This window comes from Mustela nivalis (genome assembly GCF_964662115.1).
Source record: "Mustela nivalis genome assembly, chromosome: 1".
Classification (NCBI taxonomy): Eukaryota; Metazoa; Chordata; class Mammalia; order Carnivora; family Mustelidae; genus Mustela; species Mustela nivalis.
This window is the reverse complement of record NC_139020.1, coordinates 5,161,945-5,177,558: the sequence shown is the minus strand read 5'-3', so window position 1 is coordinate 5,177,558 and position 15,614 is coordinate 5,161,945. Positions and strand designations below refer to the sequence as shown.

The 15,614-nt window shown below is 49.4% G+C and overlaps 1 protein-coding gene across 2 annotated transcripts in view; it reads right to left on the bottom strand.

The window, feature by feature from the left end:
* The window catches only part of DSCAM (DS cell adhesion molecule), a 745,695-nt gene that overhangs the window by 118,087 nt on the left and 611,994 nt on the right, over positions 1–15,614 (bottom strand). For both annotated transcript variants that reach the window (XM_082722200.1, XM_082722199.1), the window contains exons 15-16: positions 10,792–10,959; positions 316–386 (exon numbers count right to left, since the gene is read on the bottom strand). In XM_082722200.1, the coding sequence (XP_082578326.1) occupies positions 316–386; positions 10,792–10,959 (239 nt within the window). The remainder of the gene's footprint in view (positions 1–315; positions 387–10,791; positions 10,960–15,614) is intronic.

Sequence of the window (15,614 nt, the reverse complement as noted above, 5' to 3'; positions counted from 1 at the left end):
TTCGCCTGGACCAAAGCTAGGTGTGCCAAGCACATGTCTTCCCCTACTTGTGCAGCAACCGGCTCTTGGGACCCCATCAGATTCAAAGAATGAAAACCAGACATGCCAACTCCGCTCTCTCTGCAAACGCAATTGGCTGTAAAAGTATTCAGAATGTGGATACATATACTGGACATCAAGAAAAGAGCTTTTAATCTAACGTGGCAAAACCAAAGTTTCACACAATGTCACTGTCTTGGCATCCTAACACGGCATGTACGTGACGTGCTCACCCCGCAAACACCGTGCAGGAATACAAGGGTTGGCTCAGTTTACCTTCCAGGTGACCCTGATGCTCTGAGATGACAGGGGCTCCAGGTGCACCTCCTGAGGCGGGCCGTCGGGAGCTGTAAAGACCAGAACCCACAGGTTAGAGCCCAGTTCTAGACAGGCTGGTATCTACACAACACGCCGGCCCAGGAGACAGGCCCCTGGCAGCACAGAGAAGTGTGTTTGCAGCTTTAGTGAGCAGACCAATCTGGCCAAGTTGTTGGTACTGAATTCACCCTGTGCGTCCTCGCTCCCATGAGAAATGAACCTTGAGGACCTGCCCTTGCATTCTTCCTCACCACACCTTTGACAAAGTGATTAATCTACTCAAGTCGGAGCAAGTTCCCAGGTAAGACAGGAAGGGGTAAGACAACATGGCTTTTATGAAACCCTGTGGTGCTTATCAAAGACCCTTCTTTTTCCCTTGGAACTCATGTTTAGGGAAAATGGCATTGGGGTCATGGGGGAAAAAAATCAGGATTCTGCTGCTTTTGAGTCCCTTTGATGGCTTTGGGTTTTCACGCTTTGTGCTTGAAAACTCTCATGAACCAGGAGTGGTAGCCTCAGAAAGCAGAAGCAGAGTTAAAGAGTCAAAGCATGCAACTCACACCACCCTATTTCCAAGACTTGTAGGATTCCAATTACCTGCCGGTTCCAGTCAGTCACTGGGTATCAGAAACGTGTGAGCACCAGGCACACAGTGTAGTACTAAGAGGCAGAACACGTTTTAGTCCACCGAGAGCTCACGTGTTACCAGAACAGCAGAATGCATGCACTGTGAGAGAGAAGAGTCTGCCAGCCTACAGCACGGAGGACACGGAAGCATCTTCCAAGAAGCAGAAGCAAGAGGGAACTCGGGACTCGGAGGGAGAGACCCCCTTTGGGGTCCTGTGGGATGGACGGTCCTGCTATCCCTGCTGAGCTGCGCAAGGGCCGTTTCTGTGGATGTGGAGATGCCCCTTTGCAGAAGAAGGAGGAGCACAGGGCAGATGAGAAAGTGGCAGTACTGATTGTGAGCTGGTTTGAAGGGTCTGGAAATCAGTGGAAGGGTAGAGGTGAAGGTCAGATTAGGGGAGAGGCAAGGTCAAGGGAAACATGGTCTTGGTTCAGGAGAAGAAGTTTCGAGTAATAAAGTTGCTAGGCTGATGGGTGTTTCCATCTTTCTGAGTCCAAATTCTGGCTCTCTCACTTAGCAGCTGTGTGGTTGCTTAATTCCTCTGTGTCTCCGTTTCCTTCTGTGTAGAACAGGACAATAAAATGCACGTCATAGGGTTATGAAAATAATGTACTCAGTAAATACAAGCAATAATAATCATTATCATTGGGTGTTTGACACAAGGAGAGATGAATGAAAAGAAAAGGTCTGCTTTTCTTTTTCTATTTCATAGAATGAAAAGAAAAGGTATGCTTGAAGGAGCAATGTCTGAACACAGAGGCAAGTGTCCTGTCGGGAATGGAGATGGTGGGGTCCTGGGACACCAGAGTGACCATCTCTGCGGTGGGAGGAGGGGGAAAGAATGGGGGAACTTTGGGGGAACTTGCTGGTTGTGTTTTCTTAGCAAATAACAAGAGACAAGGTCAGGGGCGCCTGGGGGGCTCGGTTGGCTAAGCAGCTGCCTTCAGCTCACATCATGAGCTCAGGGGCCTGGGACCGAGCCCTGTGTTGGGCTTCCTGCTTTGCGGGGAGTCTGCTTCCTCATCTGCCCCTCATTCATCGGGCTCCTGCTCTGTCTCTCTCTCTCCCTTTCAAAGAAATAAACAAAATGTTTCAAAAAATAAAAATAAAATAACCTAAGAGGCAAAGGCAAGAAATCAGAAGGAGAAGGAAGGCGGACCGTGACTTTAGGAACGCAAGGGCTCAGGGAACGGTGGAGGCCGATGGAAACATGTGCCCTGCACAGCACAGGGAGCGCGGAGCCCCTGTTTGACTTGTGAACATGACACAGGGAGAAGTTGTCTGTGGGCCTTCACGACGGCATGGACAGGTGCAGACGGCGCGTGCAGGTAGACTGGGGAAAGCATTGGCACTGGGCAGGAAGAAACAGGAGCCCAACTTCTTCCCCTGCGGGAGGGGCAACGGGACCCTCCCTCTGGCTCCCTACATGAGCAAGAAGGCAGGGGTTGGGGGGCGCTGACTCCAGAAGCCCAGCCTGGCGGGACTCGGAGAGAGTGAGAAGACTAAGAGGAGAAGCTGGTTTGCCAGAAAAGATGGTTCATTCTTTCTTGCAAATATGAACTTGAAGGGAATTGCAGATATTGGGGCAGGAAGTGTTTCCAAGGGCTGGGAGAGAAAGAGAGGGAAGTCAGCTTCTTTCTCCACACCTCCTTCGTCCTGCTAACACCGGCCTGACCTCTCTTCTGTATGTCTCCTCTTTGTGCTTGGTCTGTCGGTGTCCCCACCGAGGCTCTCAGCCTCACTGGACAGCCTGCCCCAGTCTCGCATCCATGGCTGGTGCCAGTTTTTATTTGGGTCCTAAGCATTGATCTGGTTTCCGCTTTACCTCTTTTAAAGGAGACCCGGGCCCAGAGCACCCTTGAAGCCACTCGGTCATCACACTCCCTTCCCTGTGTTCTTGCGTTCTGTGTCCTGCCTCCCTCTGCATGCTCCCTCTGCATGCTCTGTTCTCCACCCCACCCCCCCATATACCACGCCCTCCACCCCCGGGCCCAGCCACCGTCAATATCTCAGTGGAACCCAAACGCACCTGCCCTAGGCAGATCTGACCTTCTTCTGTCTTCGAGCTTTCTTTTCCTTCTACCAGCATTGCCTGCGCACATCTGGGCGTCACCCCCCAGCCTCCCCCACCTCAGTGTGGGGACCATCACAATCACAGTGGCACTGGGCACTTGGTGCAGAGACACCTTTGCACCAGGCTGTCCTCCCCCAGCTGACTCCGAGTTGCATGGCCTCCGGATCTAGGTCCGGAGCAAGTCCCTGCTTTGAAGGGTAAAGCAACGTGCCAACCAAAATGCACAGCACACCTCTTTCACCCGGCAGGTCCTGGGGACAGCTGGTTTTCTGGGGGTGCTGCAGGCTCTTGGGTCTACCCATGAGTCCCCATGCGGGAAGGCAGTGTTAGCACTGAAGCCGACTCCAGAGCAGGGACCAAGTGAGGGGCCAGCATCCAGTGATCTGCCATCATTGTTCTTATAGTTCTGTACCTAATTTCTTCTCCCAGGGTCATGCCCTTCAAGCAGGTCTGCCTTCGGATACAAGCTCTCATGGAGATCTGCGATTTCTCTCATGTTGATAATTCTGTGGTCATCGAGAAACATGGGATTCATTCACAAAAATCCTTCTTGAGAAAATGATTCTGAGGTCTGACAGCTATATGGATGCTGCATTATTTTAATTTAATTGTGCTAAGTCAGACTTAAAGATCTTGTCGGTGAGGAACGGCAGGTAAAGTGGGGACAGTACCTTATCCTGCTTCCTTTGGGTGTCTCTGGCTGTGGCCTTTGATGGGGCATTTTGGGGGCAGGGGGAGGCTATGAACGTAGGCAACACAGCCTCAATAGGATACAGTCACGCTTAAAAACAGAGACCGAAGGATAGCGTTTGCAAAATGACCTTGATCCTATCAGAAAATGTAAAGTCAATGATGCAGCCATGAATTGGGGAGAATTTGTTTTTCGGATCTAGTCCAGACCTCTCCCTCAAAAATAAAGGGATAGATACAATGTCCAAGAGAAACTCCAAAAGAATTTAATCTATATGCATACATTAGAGTCATGCCCAATATAATTAGGAGGCGTTTTGTTTGGGAACTGAATTTTCCATTCCTCTAAAGCATTAGAGGAAAAACTTTTTAAAATTATATATGTATAATATTGCACGGAGCACTGGGTATTATATGCAAACAATGAATCATGGAAACTACATCAAAAACTAATGATGTGGAGCACCTGGGTGGCTCAGTGGGTTAAGCCTCTGCCTTTGGCTCAGGTCATGGTCTCAGGGTCCTGGGATCGAGCCCCGCATCCGGCTCTCTGCTCAGCGGGGAGCCTGCCTCCCCCGCCTCCGCTTGCCTCTCTGCCTACTTGTAATCTCTCTCTCTGTCAAATAAATTAAAAAAAAAATCTTAAAAAAAAATTAATGATGTACTGTATGCGACTAATGTAACACAATAAAAAAAATGAGTCTGCTTTCAGAAATTTCATGCTTTCCTTAAAGCTCTTGAACTATAATTTTTCCACAGGACCTCATCTTCTGGCAAGTAGACAATTTCTGTAAAATTTAATCCAAGACAGACTGAATTCCCCAAAGCTGAAAGTATTCAAGATCAACCATTGGGTACTCACTTATTTAACTAACTTTGAAAATTGTGTTGACGTCTGACATTCAAGAATTTATTTTTATGTTCTTGAGCTGAAGCTTTACTATATATGGAAAGCGTAGTTTCTTCTTCTGTTTTTAAACCAGAATATTTCACTTTTTCTCGTGAGAGGAGAAGGATAGGAGGTAAGAATTAATAATGAAGGTGGTTTTCCAAAATAAATAATCTCTGCATTTCTGCAGAAGCCAAAATTGTTCAATCTGCAAAACAGAAATAACTGAAGATGATATGTGCTGTTCCTAACGCTCTTTCCAGGCAAGGCAACGTTTATAAATTCTGTTTGGTCAAGACAGTGCTGATGACCCTTCCTGAGTGCCCGACACGCAGGCCTCGGCTCTTGTTTCTTCTCCCAAGTACCGGGCCTGGCTCTCCTCCCCACCTCCTCAGCGGGCTCCTCTCCTGCCTCCTGCTTCCCGGACAGTCACTCTTCACGGATGGTCCTCTCTCTCACTTCCAGTCGGTGAATGCAAGACCTCAGCCTCAGAACTCCCCTCTGCCCTTGAAATACCCTCCTCTCCACAAAGCCATCTCCTGGCTTCTGCAGAGTCTCGGTGCCAAATCCATCATTTACCATCGCCGTGGGAATCACTCCCAAATTTCTCTCTCTTATTGGGGGATTTACTGAGGGCTTACTCTTTTTTGAAGGTCCAAAAGTCGGCAAGGACTAGGCGCAATCATGGGTTCCTCTGCTGGAGGCAGGGGGGTGAGAAGGACGCTGTTCGCTGGGCAAAGGAGACCAAACAGTGTTTGATAAAAACCAGATTAAACAAAGAATAGTTGACCCCAGACAGGGAAAAGAGAACTTCATGTAATAACTATTTATCAAGTAAATAGCTTATTAATTTAAACTATTTATCTGACACGTATTATGTGCCAAACACTGTTCTTGCTGTTTGGGATACAGCAATGGACCAAACAGGCAACCATTCCTGACCTTGTGGGTGGGACCCAAAACAGACCTAAACAAAATAAATCGGTAAAGTATATGCAGGTTTTTACTCATTTTTTTCAGTTATTTTTATATAAATTATGTGGTATGTTGATGGTGATGTGATGTTATTCCTACAAAGGAGAATATTGAAGGAGAGAGGTGTCCAGTGTGCCAGAGTGGGTAGTGGGTTGGACTTTAAATAGGGGGTGGTCAAGGTAGGACTCACTGAGATGACCTTTGAGCAAACACCTGAGGAGGTGTGGGAAGAGGGGGAGGAATTCCAAAACATTCCAGAACATTCTTAGGTTAGCCAAGGAGTGTATACAGAGCATCAGTGAGGGGCAGTAAGGCAGCCAGTGATTTGTTTGGTTTAATTTCCAAAGTCTCTAAATGGAAGCTGGAGAGAAACGATGACTACGGAGACAGACTGCTGAAGGCTCAGGTGCAGGGCGTGCCTGGTTCTTCCTGGTGGGCAGACCCTGTGCCTTTGACATCCCCTGGAGGAATACAGTCGATGCCACACCGGGCCCTACTGTGCGCCACACTTCACATTTACTGTTACATGTGGGTGCCTTTTCTTCCTTAAGCCTCATCATATCCTGTCTCCCTCCTCCCCCCCAGCTCAGCACAGAGAGGGGACACTTCCTCTAGATTGGAGCTGCTGCTCTGGAATGTGATAAGGAAGGGTACAAAGAGATGTTAATTTAGTGCTGGATCCAACGGAAACCCACAGACTCCATGTGGCGACTCTTCTGTAATTCCGACCTTCCACTCTGAGGCGTCTGAAAAAATTCAGTGCTTTCCCAGCGAGCTCCTGAAGAACTGAATGTCCAGGTTCTAGGGGCAGATTCGTAATGAAAGAGTGAAGGAATCAGCCATTCCAGACTTGGGCAGAGGCCATAGGTGACATGTGACCTTTAAGGGAAGTTGGTCTTGGTGACAGTCACCTGGGGATGGGACAAGCTCATGGGTCTTGAATGAGCCTGGCAAGTCAGTGCATTTCTGGTCAGTTAGGGTCTAATCCTGTCGGCTTCTGACAGTGTCTCCACTTCCTCCCTCACCTTCTCCTCTTTGAGGGCTTAGGGGATGCTGAGGGGAGTCGGGAGGAGAGCACTAGTCAGTGAGGGCCCCGCTGTGTGTCGAGGGCATCAGCATGTACGATTACACCCCTGTGCACTTTCACATGAAAACACCCTAGGTGTGGTGGCATTGGGAAACACTGTTTTCCAACATTAGGTAAGGATTCTGTGCAGATGGCAGGGATTCCTTCTTCACTAAGCTTTGCATTGGGAGAGACAACAGGAATCCCAAACCCAAATTCCCACCAGAGCAAGACCGAAGTTAGGGATCTGTGAATTTTTTCATGTAAAGGGCCAAACAGTGAATATGCAGACTCTGTAGGCCACGGGAGGTCTCTGTTACACAGACTTCTTTTTATATATTTATTCATTTATTTATTATTTTTTAAGATTTTACTTATTTGACAGACGGAGATCACAGGCAGGTCTCAGAGAGGCAGGCAGAGGGTGGGGGGAAGCAGGCTTCCTGCTGAGCAGAGAGCCCCATGTGGGGCTCAATCCCAGGACTCTGGGATCATGACCTGAGCTGAAGGCAGAGGCTTTAACCCACTGAGCCACCCAGGTGCCCCCATAGTCTTCTTTTTAAAATGTAAACCCCATTCTTTGCTTGAGGGTTCTAAGGGGCATTTGGCCCAGGGGCTGGAAGTTGCTAAACCCTTAAATGAAGGAAGGGTGGGAAGATGATTACTTGAGGGGAGCCCATGGTCAGCCTCAAAGGCACCTCTATATACTGGGCTCCAGCTGATAGGTGCCAAGCAGACACTCAGGAGGAACTTTAAATTTGGATTTTGATGTGAATTTTCCCAATTTCAGAAGTTGGCACCTAAATCCAAAGATTTGCACTATGGTAGGCAGACTGAAGCCAAACAGGCTCAGGCCTGCTGTGCTTGGGCTTCGGTTTCCCTGGGACACCGCCAGCCCATCAGGACAGGGCTGGAAATCTCAGGCTGGTCCTGATGATTCCTATGGTCTTGGGAGCTCTGGTTGGGTGTGCCTTCTTCTACCTTCCAAATCCCTTCCCTTTAGCCTTTCTGTACTTTTCCTGCTTTATAAGACCCTTCAAAATGTCAGTGCAAATACATCCTATACACATACACACACACGATCACTGTTACACCTATTCTAACACAATCCTGTGAGGCCTCTCTATGATGATTCCTCCTACATTGGATTTCCATGAAAGGTCTGCCTTGTGCCACACACGCATGAAGAGGGGAACAGGAGGAGCCTATAGCCACTGATGTTGAGGGGGACACCCCATCACACAGGACCCCGAGGTCCATGCAGAAAGGACAAATGCCTCGGAGGCAATTGTCAGAATGATTCCTACTTAGTGGTGGGGGAGGAGGCACTAACGTCATCTGGGGAGACAGGGACCTTGGACGGCATTCCAGACAGAGGGCACAGCACACATGCAGAGAACTGGGGGCAGGAAGGGGCCGTAGGAAGACGAGCGTAGCTTCAAAGCAAAGAGGTGGGGAAGACCCCAACCTAACTACCTCATAGACACATTTCCAGTCCTGTACTGAGAGATGTCCCCTGGGCCTGAGACCTGGGTCCTGTATTACCTTAGAGATAAGAGGGTCTATAGCTTCCATTTGAGAGAGAGATGGCCTGCTTGAGAGATACCCCCCTTTTTTTTTCTTAAGGAAAGTGAGCAATAAGGATGAAAAAAGGTCACCTTGAGATGACAGTAACCCCCCCAAAATGTGCCTTGGGGTATACTTGCTGGGAAGCATGAGTAGCAATCTGCTGCCACTGCAAGCAATTCTGATGAGGGGACCTGTGACCAGGACAGTTGCCCTACCTTCTCCATGAGTCACAAGTCAGAAAACTTGATTTCTGAATGTCAGCCACAAAGCCTGTGCACCAAGACAAAGACACATTCTGTTTTGGAGCTTCCCTTTGCTCTACCTGCTCCCCTCCTTGCATTTTCCCCTTGTTCATCTAAATAGTAAATCAGAGAGGCTCCATGGGGCCCCCAGCAGCCTGTGCACAGGGCGAATCCCAGAGGTCAGCCCTGGAAGCCAAGAGACTGTCTGCAGAGGGCCTAGGGAATGGTCCTGCAGGCCAGGAACCTGGAGTGGCTATTCACCTGGCCTTCTGGCTGGGAGACAGATGTTGCCATGGCAACTGTCAGATGCAGCAGAGGCCACAGAGAGCCCAAGAAAGAGCACCAGCAGCAGGACTCATCATGGCCATCTCGAAGGCCGCCACCAGAGGCAACATTGGAAAATACTGTTCTTTTGAGAAGGAAGTCCAGATGCGGCACAGTTAGAGCAAGGGTTAAGAAGGAGGAGACAGTTGAGCAGTGTATCCAAGATTACATTTGGGGTCAGCATCTCCTTCCTAAATACACAACGTGGTGAAATTCCAGGAAGTTCGGGGGCTGTTTAAATATTTGAAGAAGATTCTAGTTCTGCAGGAGCCTGTTGAGGTTCACTTCTCACTTGTCTCTGAGAAATACGAAGTACTTTTAGAGCTTGCATTCCCCCTCTCCCCCTAATTACCCATCTGTTTGTGGAGGAGAAAGGCATCATTATGTCCATTTTGCAGATGAGAATCACGTAGAGTTTCTAAGCAGTAGAAATGGCTCATCCTCAGACACTCAAGAATAAAGCTGTCCTATCACCCACCCTTGAAAACAATTTTCCAGAACCGGTGTGTTTCCAGGTGGAGAATGGAGGGCTCATCCCCACTGCTGGGAGAACTGTCCATGTCACCCATTTCTCATGGATGGTACTGACTACACGTAGCAGTAGAGTGGAATGTTTGCTTTTGTTTTGGCCCAGCAATCTCACTGCTTGGAACTTAACCTAAGAGCATAATCGTAAGTGTCAACAAAACAGGCCACAAAGGATGTTCATCACAGTGGTATTTGGAGTAATAAAAGATGGAAAACAACAGACATGCCTACTAATATAGGATTTGTGAAATAGATGGTGGAAGGCATCGTTATGAATTGGAAGCAAGTACTTAAGGGGTCTATAGAGTGACATCATCTTAGAATGCCATCGATGAGGGTTAAAGAGAAGGGGATGGAGGGAAGGCGTCCAGAACAACACTCATTCCCCAGCTGAACGCTGAGACAATCTTCCTGTGCACTCACTCATCTGGGAAGGACCACCTTAAACCTGGTGATGAAGATGGGATCTGAGACTAAGTTCTGATTTCACTGCAGCAGTAGGTAGTGGTTGATTGGCTCTGATTCCTGTTAGGGAATGGAAAGCCAGGTTTGAGGTTGGACACTCTTCCTCCCAAAATATGAGCCAGGCCTGGGTCCTTGCCTTTCCTTCTCCAGAGCTGCTCAATGGCAGCCGGCTTCCGCTTCTCCTGCCAGGACGTGGGTTGACAGCCAGACTTCACTGGCACTGCCCAATGGCTCAGACCCCCACAAACTGGTCAGTTCACCCTTGGTAGCCATGAGCTACCATGTGGTGGACGGGGTGGGGTGGCGGACAGTATGTGCATGCATGCCTGTGTGAGAGTTTGTGTGTGTGTGCGATGAATGATTCAGTAGGTGATAGCGCCATGCCCACAGGTAGCTGTAGGTGGTGGGATTGGGAAAGTGGTTTTGCCTTCTTCAAAATGCTTATCTCTAACTTCTAAATTTTCAACACTGAATATGAACTTCTACATAATAGGAAGAACAATAAAGTTTACTATAGAAATATTGACATTTCTAGTCAATAAAATATCATCTACCGCTGTCTCCCCAACTCCTCACACACAGAATGTTCTTGTCATTTCCTAGTTAAACTACCGTCTCACACCTGGACTCCATCGGGTCTTGGGTAAGACATACACTCCTGGTTTCCTGTCAACCCCGACTCCATGCACCCAAACAAAGGAAATGTAAAAATGGCTCAGCTCTTTAAATATCACCAGACTGGCAGTCTCCTATGTCTGTGTTTTAGTTCTTGTATGTGAGAACCCTGAACGAAGTTGCAAGAACAGTGTCTTCAAAGTAGAAGGCAGAGTGCTGTCTGAGTCTCTAACAGGGCCTGGTGCCACGGGGGCATTCTTCAAAAGGCCTCCATTAGGCACAGCCAATGGCCTGATTCTGTATTAGCCATCTGGGCCCAGGGGCCAGTACCAGGGCTCTGGGACGTGGGCCTCACCCACTCACACGCACCTGCCTCGTCCGCGGTGATGGAGAGCTCGTTGCTGGGCTCGCTCTTGCCAATCCGGTTCTTGGCGTACATGCGGATGCTGTAGGTGGAGGAAGGGTGGATATCAATGATGGTGGCCGAGTTCAGCTGAGGGGAAACATCTTTGGTTCTCTGAGCAGAATCCCAGGAGTCTTTTGGGTTTTGTTTTTCAAAAAAGAAGAGATAGAGACGTGAGTTTTTTTCCTCTGCCTCTGAAAGTTCACAAGTAGGAATTAAACACACGCACACACGCGCACACACACACACACAGAGGAAGGAAGAAGGAAAGAAAGAATAGTTACAACTCAAAGTGAATTCTCAAAGCAATGCTCCCAGTGCATTGGGGGGGGGGGTCACCAACAGAGGGGGACACTACATACTCATTACCCATGCTAAGGGGGACAAAGGCCGTGGGCAGCCAAGGTCTGGGGCGGGGAGGGAACATCTGAGGCACTGGTAGGTATCAAGGAGGAAGGTGCAAGAGATAGGACCATGCATCAGTGAACTAGGAAGTGGCCACATCAAGGCACTCATTGGATGAGACGGTAAAAGGAATTATGGTTTGGACACTGCCCCACACCTCCCCACACACACACAAAATCTCTGGGTCTCAAAGTTATTGGAAGACCAGTGAAACCTCTAGCCATGTCAGATCCTTCCTCCTTTAGAAGCACAGCAGTCAAAATGAAATTCTTACATAAAAACCAATCTCAGTCTCCAGCATAAACACTTAATCTCAAATATTCAATGGTGGGAAAAATTTTCAGTCACGGCTAATTTTCACAAGAGCACAGACTCATAGGAAGAATTATCATTGAATAGGTGACAATTTGTACCTGCTGCGTTTAGAATTTCAGCCCATAAGGAGTAAATGGTTCTCCTTTCAGGAAAGGTTCGGGCCATTGTTAATTGCAGGCTAAGGGTCAAGAGATGAAGTCAGTTGCGGGAGAATAAGAACCGAAGGTGGTGGACAGAGATGAGGCTTAGACAGCCCTGCAGTCCCCAGTGTCCTCTTGGGTGGTGCTCAGCACCCCGGTGGGAATCTCATTGAGGTACTGTGCTCCCTGCTGGGTTCTGAGCTCCGTGGCAGCAGATACCATGCTTGCCATGTTCACTGACACGTCCCCAGTGTTGGCACAGTGCCCGATGCCTAGCAGACAACACATCATATATGCTGTTTAACAGATGAATGCATAAAGGGCAAATACACAGACTTCTGAGCCCTGAGGATGGTTCATTTCCCCTTCCACATTCATGATGAGCATGGAAGCTTAGAGGACTGGTGTGCCTACTACAGGTAGCCATAAATGTTAAGAGGTCTTCTGGAATTGTACAAAAATGTGTCTCTTCCAGGCTGCCTTGGAATGCTGTAACCAACCAGGGAACAGAACATAATCAAGACTAATGATGACTCTTCCACCTAAAAGGAAATGTATCACTTGGGCCAAGAAGATTGAAGGTGGGAAAACACTGATGTAGATAAAGAAGATGTAAAAATTCAAACGGTGGGAGAGGAGAAGACTATGACCCAACAAAGGGCCCCGTAGTGGGGGTTTAGGACCAGTGGGAAGACACATAAACATGGACCCTGTCCCACGAGGAGAAAGCCAAGCCTTCTGGAGAAGATGTCTAGGACAAGAGAGGAACCCTCAGGAGCCATAAGGTGCAGAGGGGCGGCTAACCAGCCTGGGAGGAAGCAGGTACTTGTCGTGGTTGATGGCTCTGGCCATCTTCACTGAGGATATGTCTGGGAGATGGCAGAAAGGTCCGAGGAAGCCTGTGTGTCCACTCACTGCCTCCTTCTCCTGCCAGTCAACTCAAGAAGAGCCCATGGGGGCGTGGCCAAGGCAAGGGTTAAAGGGCAAAAGCGCAAGGTGCTTAAGAAGGGGTGGTGTTTTTAGCTTCTTTCCTGCGGTTACTACAGTTTGATTGAAAAAGATGATATCAACGATCATGATTATTAGAATAAGGTTCAAAACAACACAGGATGGATTTTGAGTTAAAGTTTAAGAAGATGGGAAAGCATGCTTTATCCTGGAGGGTTTGAAAGTAACTGAATAGAGAGGGAGAAGCAAATCTTGTTAAATCCCCAGACACCTTCTGGCAAATGATACGGCATCGAAGGAGAAATAAAAACAAGGAGGTGACCACCCAGGAGAAGAGAGTCGGGACAGGGATTGGAAACACTGCTCTGATTGTAGATGCTGACGTGAAGGCAGGCAAGATGTGGATTATTAGCAAATTATGCTGAAAAACATAACACGGGGCAGAGCGATCCTGACCCTCAAGAGGTTGGAAATGCAGATTGAAATATGAGTACACCTGGGAAGGGCAGACCACAGACAAAATAAACTCAAGCATGAGTCCCAAGCAGAAATGCAAGCTTGCGAGTCCAAGAGCCGGAGGAAGCATGGGGGTGCTGGGAAGGGAATGACGGGAAGGGCAGGCAGTGAAATTGTCAGGGGAACGTATCACATGTGTCCTTGCCCCGTGGAGGAGGGATGGTGCTTTCGGGGGTGCAGAGAACAGATGTAGTGTCAAGGAGGGCTCATAGTTCACGCTGGAAGGTCCTTCACAAGGGGACTATTACAGAAGAACTTGCAGGGAATGCTAAGGCTCCCAGCATTTAGCAAGAGTGGGGAGCTGCTCCCTCTGGGGTCAGGAGAGTCAACGGGAAGGGACAGCATTGCCAGAGTCCAGACAGGGCTGGGACCTCAGAAGAGGGGCCCCTGACAGAACGTGACCACTGCCAGGATCCTTGTCTGAATCATTCTTTGTGCCTGCTCCTGGGTGAACCCAAGGGGAGGGCATAGGGGGAAAAAAGAAAAAAAATCTGCACGTTGTAGCCGGTGCAGTTCAGCTCCCAAAGAAGGGCAGACAGTGGGCTTGCGGGGAAGGGCAAAGTGGCAGCCGGAGAAAACCCAGGACTGGAGGGAGCTCAGGCTTGCAGAGTTGTATCTGCTCCCCCGTTGCCGGGCTGGGCATTTTGTAAACGTGACTCCTGCGGTCCCCAAATGGGTACAAGGGAAACAGCTCGGAGTTTTGTGACACCGGCACTTTCAGACCCACAGAAGCAGAATTACTACGTGACGGTGCCCAGACACCTGCACTTTGCAAAGCCTCTCTCTGGGCCATTCTGGTGCACAGGTAGAGTTCTGCAGGCTCTATCTGATGGAATTATTACAACATCCTGGTGACGTAGGGATTTTTATTTTCCTAAGAAACGCAGGCCTGTTACACGCCCGGCATGACATGGGGCTGGGGTTTGACCTCACCTGTGTTACCCTGAAGCGTAAGGTCATATTCTGGTAGCACGTGACCTCCACATAGTCCCTATGGGACCCCTAATGAGACAGGAGTTCAATCTCCCAGACATCTGGATGTCTCTACGTCCGGATCAGACTGACAAGGGCTTGATTTGGCTTACTGACCAGGAATTCAGCCAAGTGCAAGGGAGGGGAGCAGAATTACTGCAACCCCTATGAGTGTATGGGGTGGGTGTGGGGAGACGTGTGCAAGGGTAGACGTGGCCCCTGGTTTAGCAAGAAGATGTCAGGGACGTTCCCTGAACCAGTGGGCGGGGTTCCCCGACATGCCCCAGAGAGATGGGTAGAGGAAGAGGATGGGGAAGTTCAGACTCACATTCCTGCTTCTGAAAGGCTCAACAATCCCACGGGAGGTCTGAGTGAGCCCACAGGGACCAGGGTGCTTGTACTGGGTGCTCGCTGGGGATCCCCGCTTGGGGGCCCCTACCCTGAGTCAAGGGGGACAGCAGATCACAAAGGACAAACACAAGAAGGGTAAATCTGATCTGAAGAAATGTTGTAGAGGCCAAAGACCAGGAGGAGTGAGGGTGACCAGAAGGATGTTCTGGAGACAAAATGACTCTGAATGTGGAAAATTTACGAGGCAGTTCAGAGAAGGACCACTTCTACGGCATCGGTTACTGGAAGGGAGGGACAGGGCACAGGTACAGCCCCTTTCCTCTGTCTGCTTCATAGAGGAGATATTCTCAGGGTGAGATGGGGAAGAGAGGTTTGAGAAAGAAGGTTCTGGAAGACGGCTCCTAGCTGCATAAGCGGGTCTGGGCTTCCTGGGCTGGATGGTTACATTCTAGGACAAGAGAAGTTCTGAAGGACTGGAACCCCCTCAGCGATCTGTGGGGCTCCGTGCAGGAGGAGGCAGGGCCGGAAGGGGGACATGTGCACAAGGCAGGTTGCCTTCCAAAGAAGTGAGGGACGGATTTCCACAAAGGACCTGAGCAGCTGGAGGCACACACACGGCGAGACGCTGGGACTGGGTGCTGAAGGGGTTGTGTGTCCACTGAGAGGAGAAGCAATGCTCTCTTGGAACCCGGTCACATGGCAGCCAAAGCCACCAGTGGGACGGTGGCCTCCACGAGGCAAAGCTGATGATGCGGGCAAGACGGGATCAGAGTGGGTCAGGGGGTGGCCGTAGGGAATACGCAGAAAGGGACTTGGGGTGTTTTATTTTTCCTGGCAAACAGGGAAGTAAGAGAGTCCTCTGCCTCCCAGTCCTGGAAGGGGTCTCGTTTGACCAGAGGGGTGGGAAGAGTTCCACTGGACTCAGGGAGGTCTGTTCTGGTGCGAGAAATGTAAGAACTTGTGGCTGTCACGGCCGGCCCAAGGCAGATGCGTGCTTTCCTGGGGCTAGTGAGTTTCCGTTGCGGGAGCTGTTCAAGCACAGACCGAGTGACCCCTTGTAGGGACACACTCTGTTACGAAGGCCAAGTGCAGCAACACCTTACATTCTTGACAAATTAATGAAGAGAAGTCCACAGGAGTCC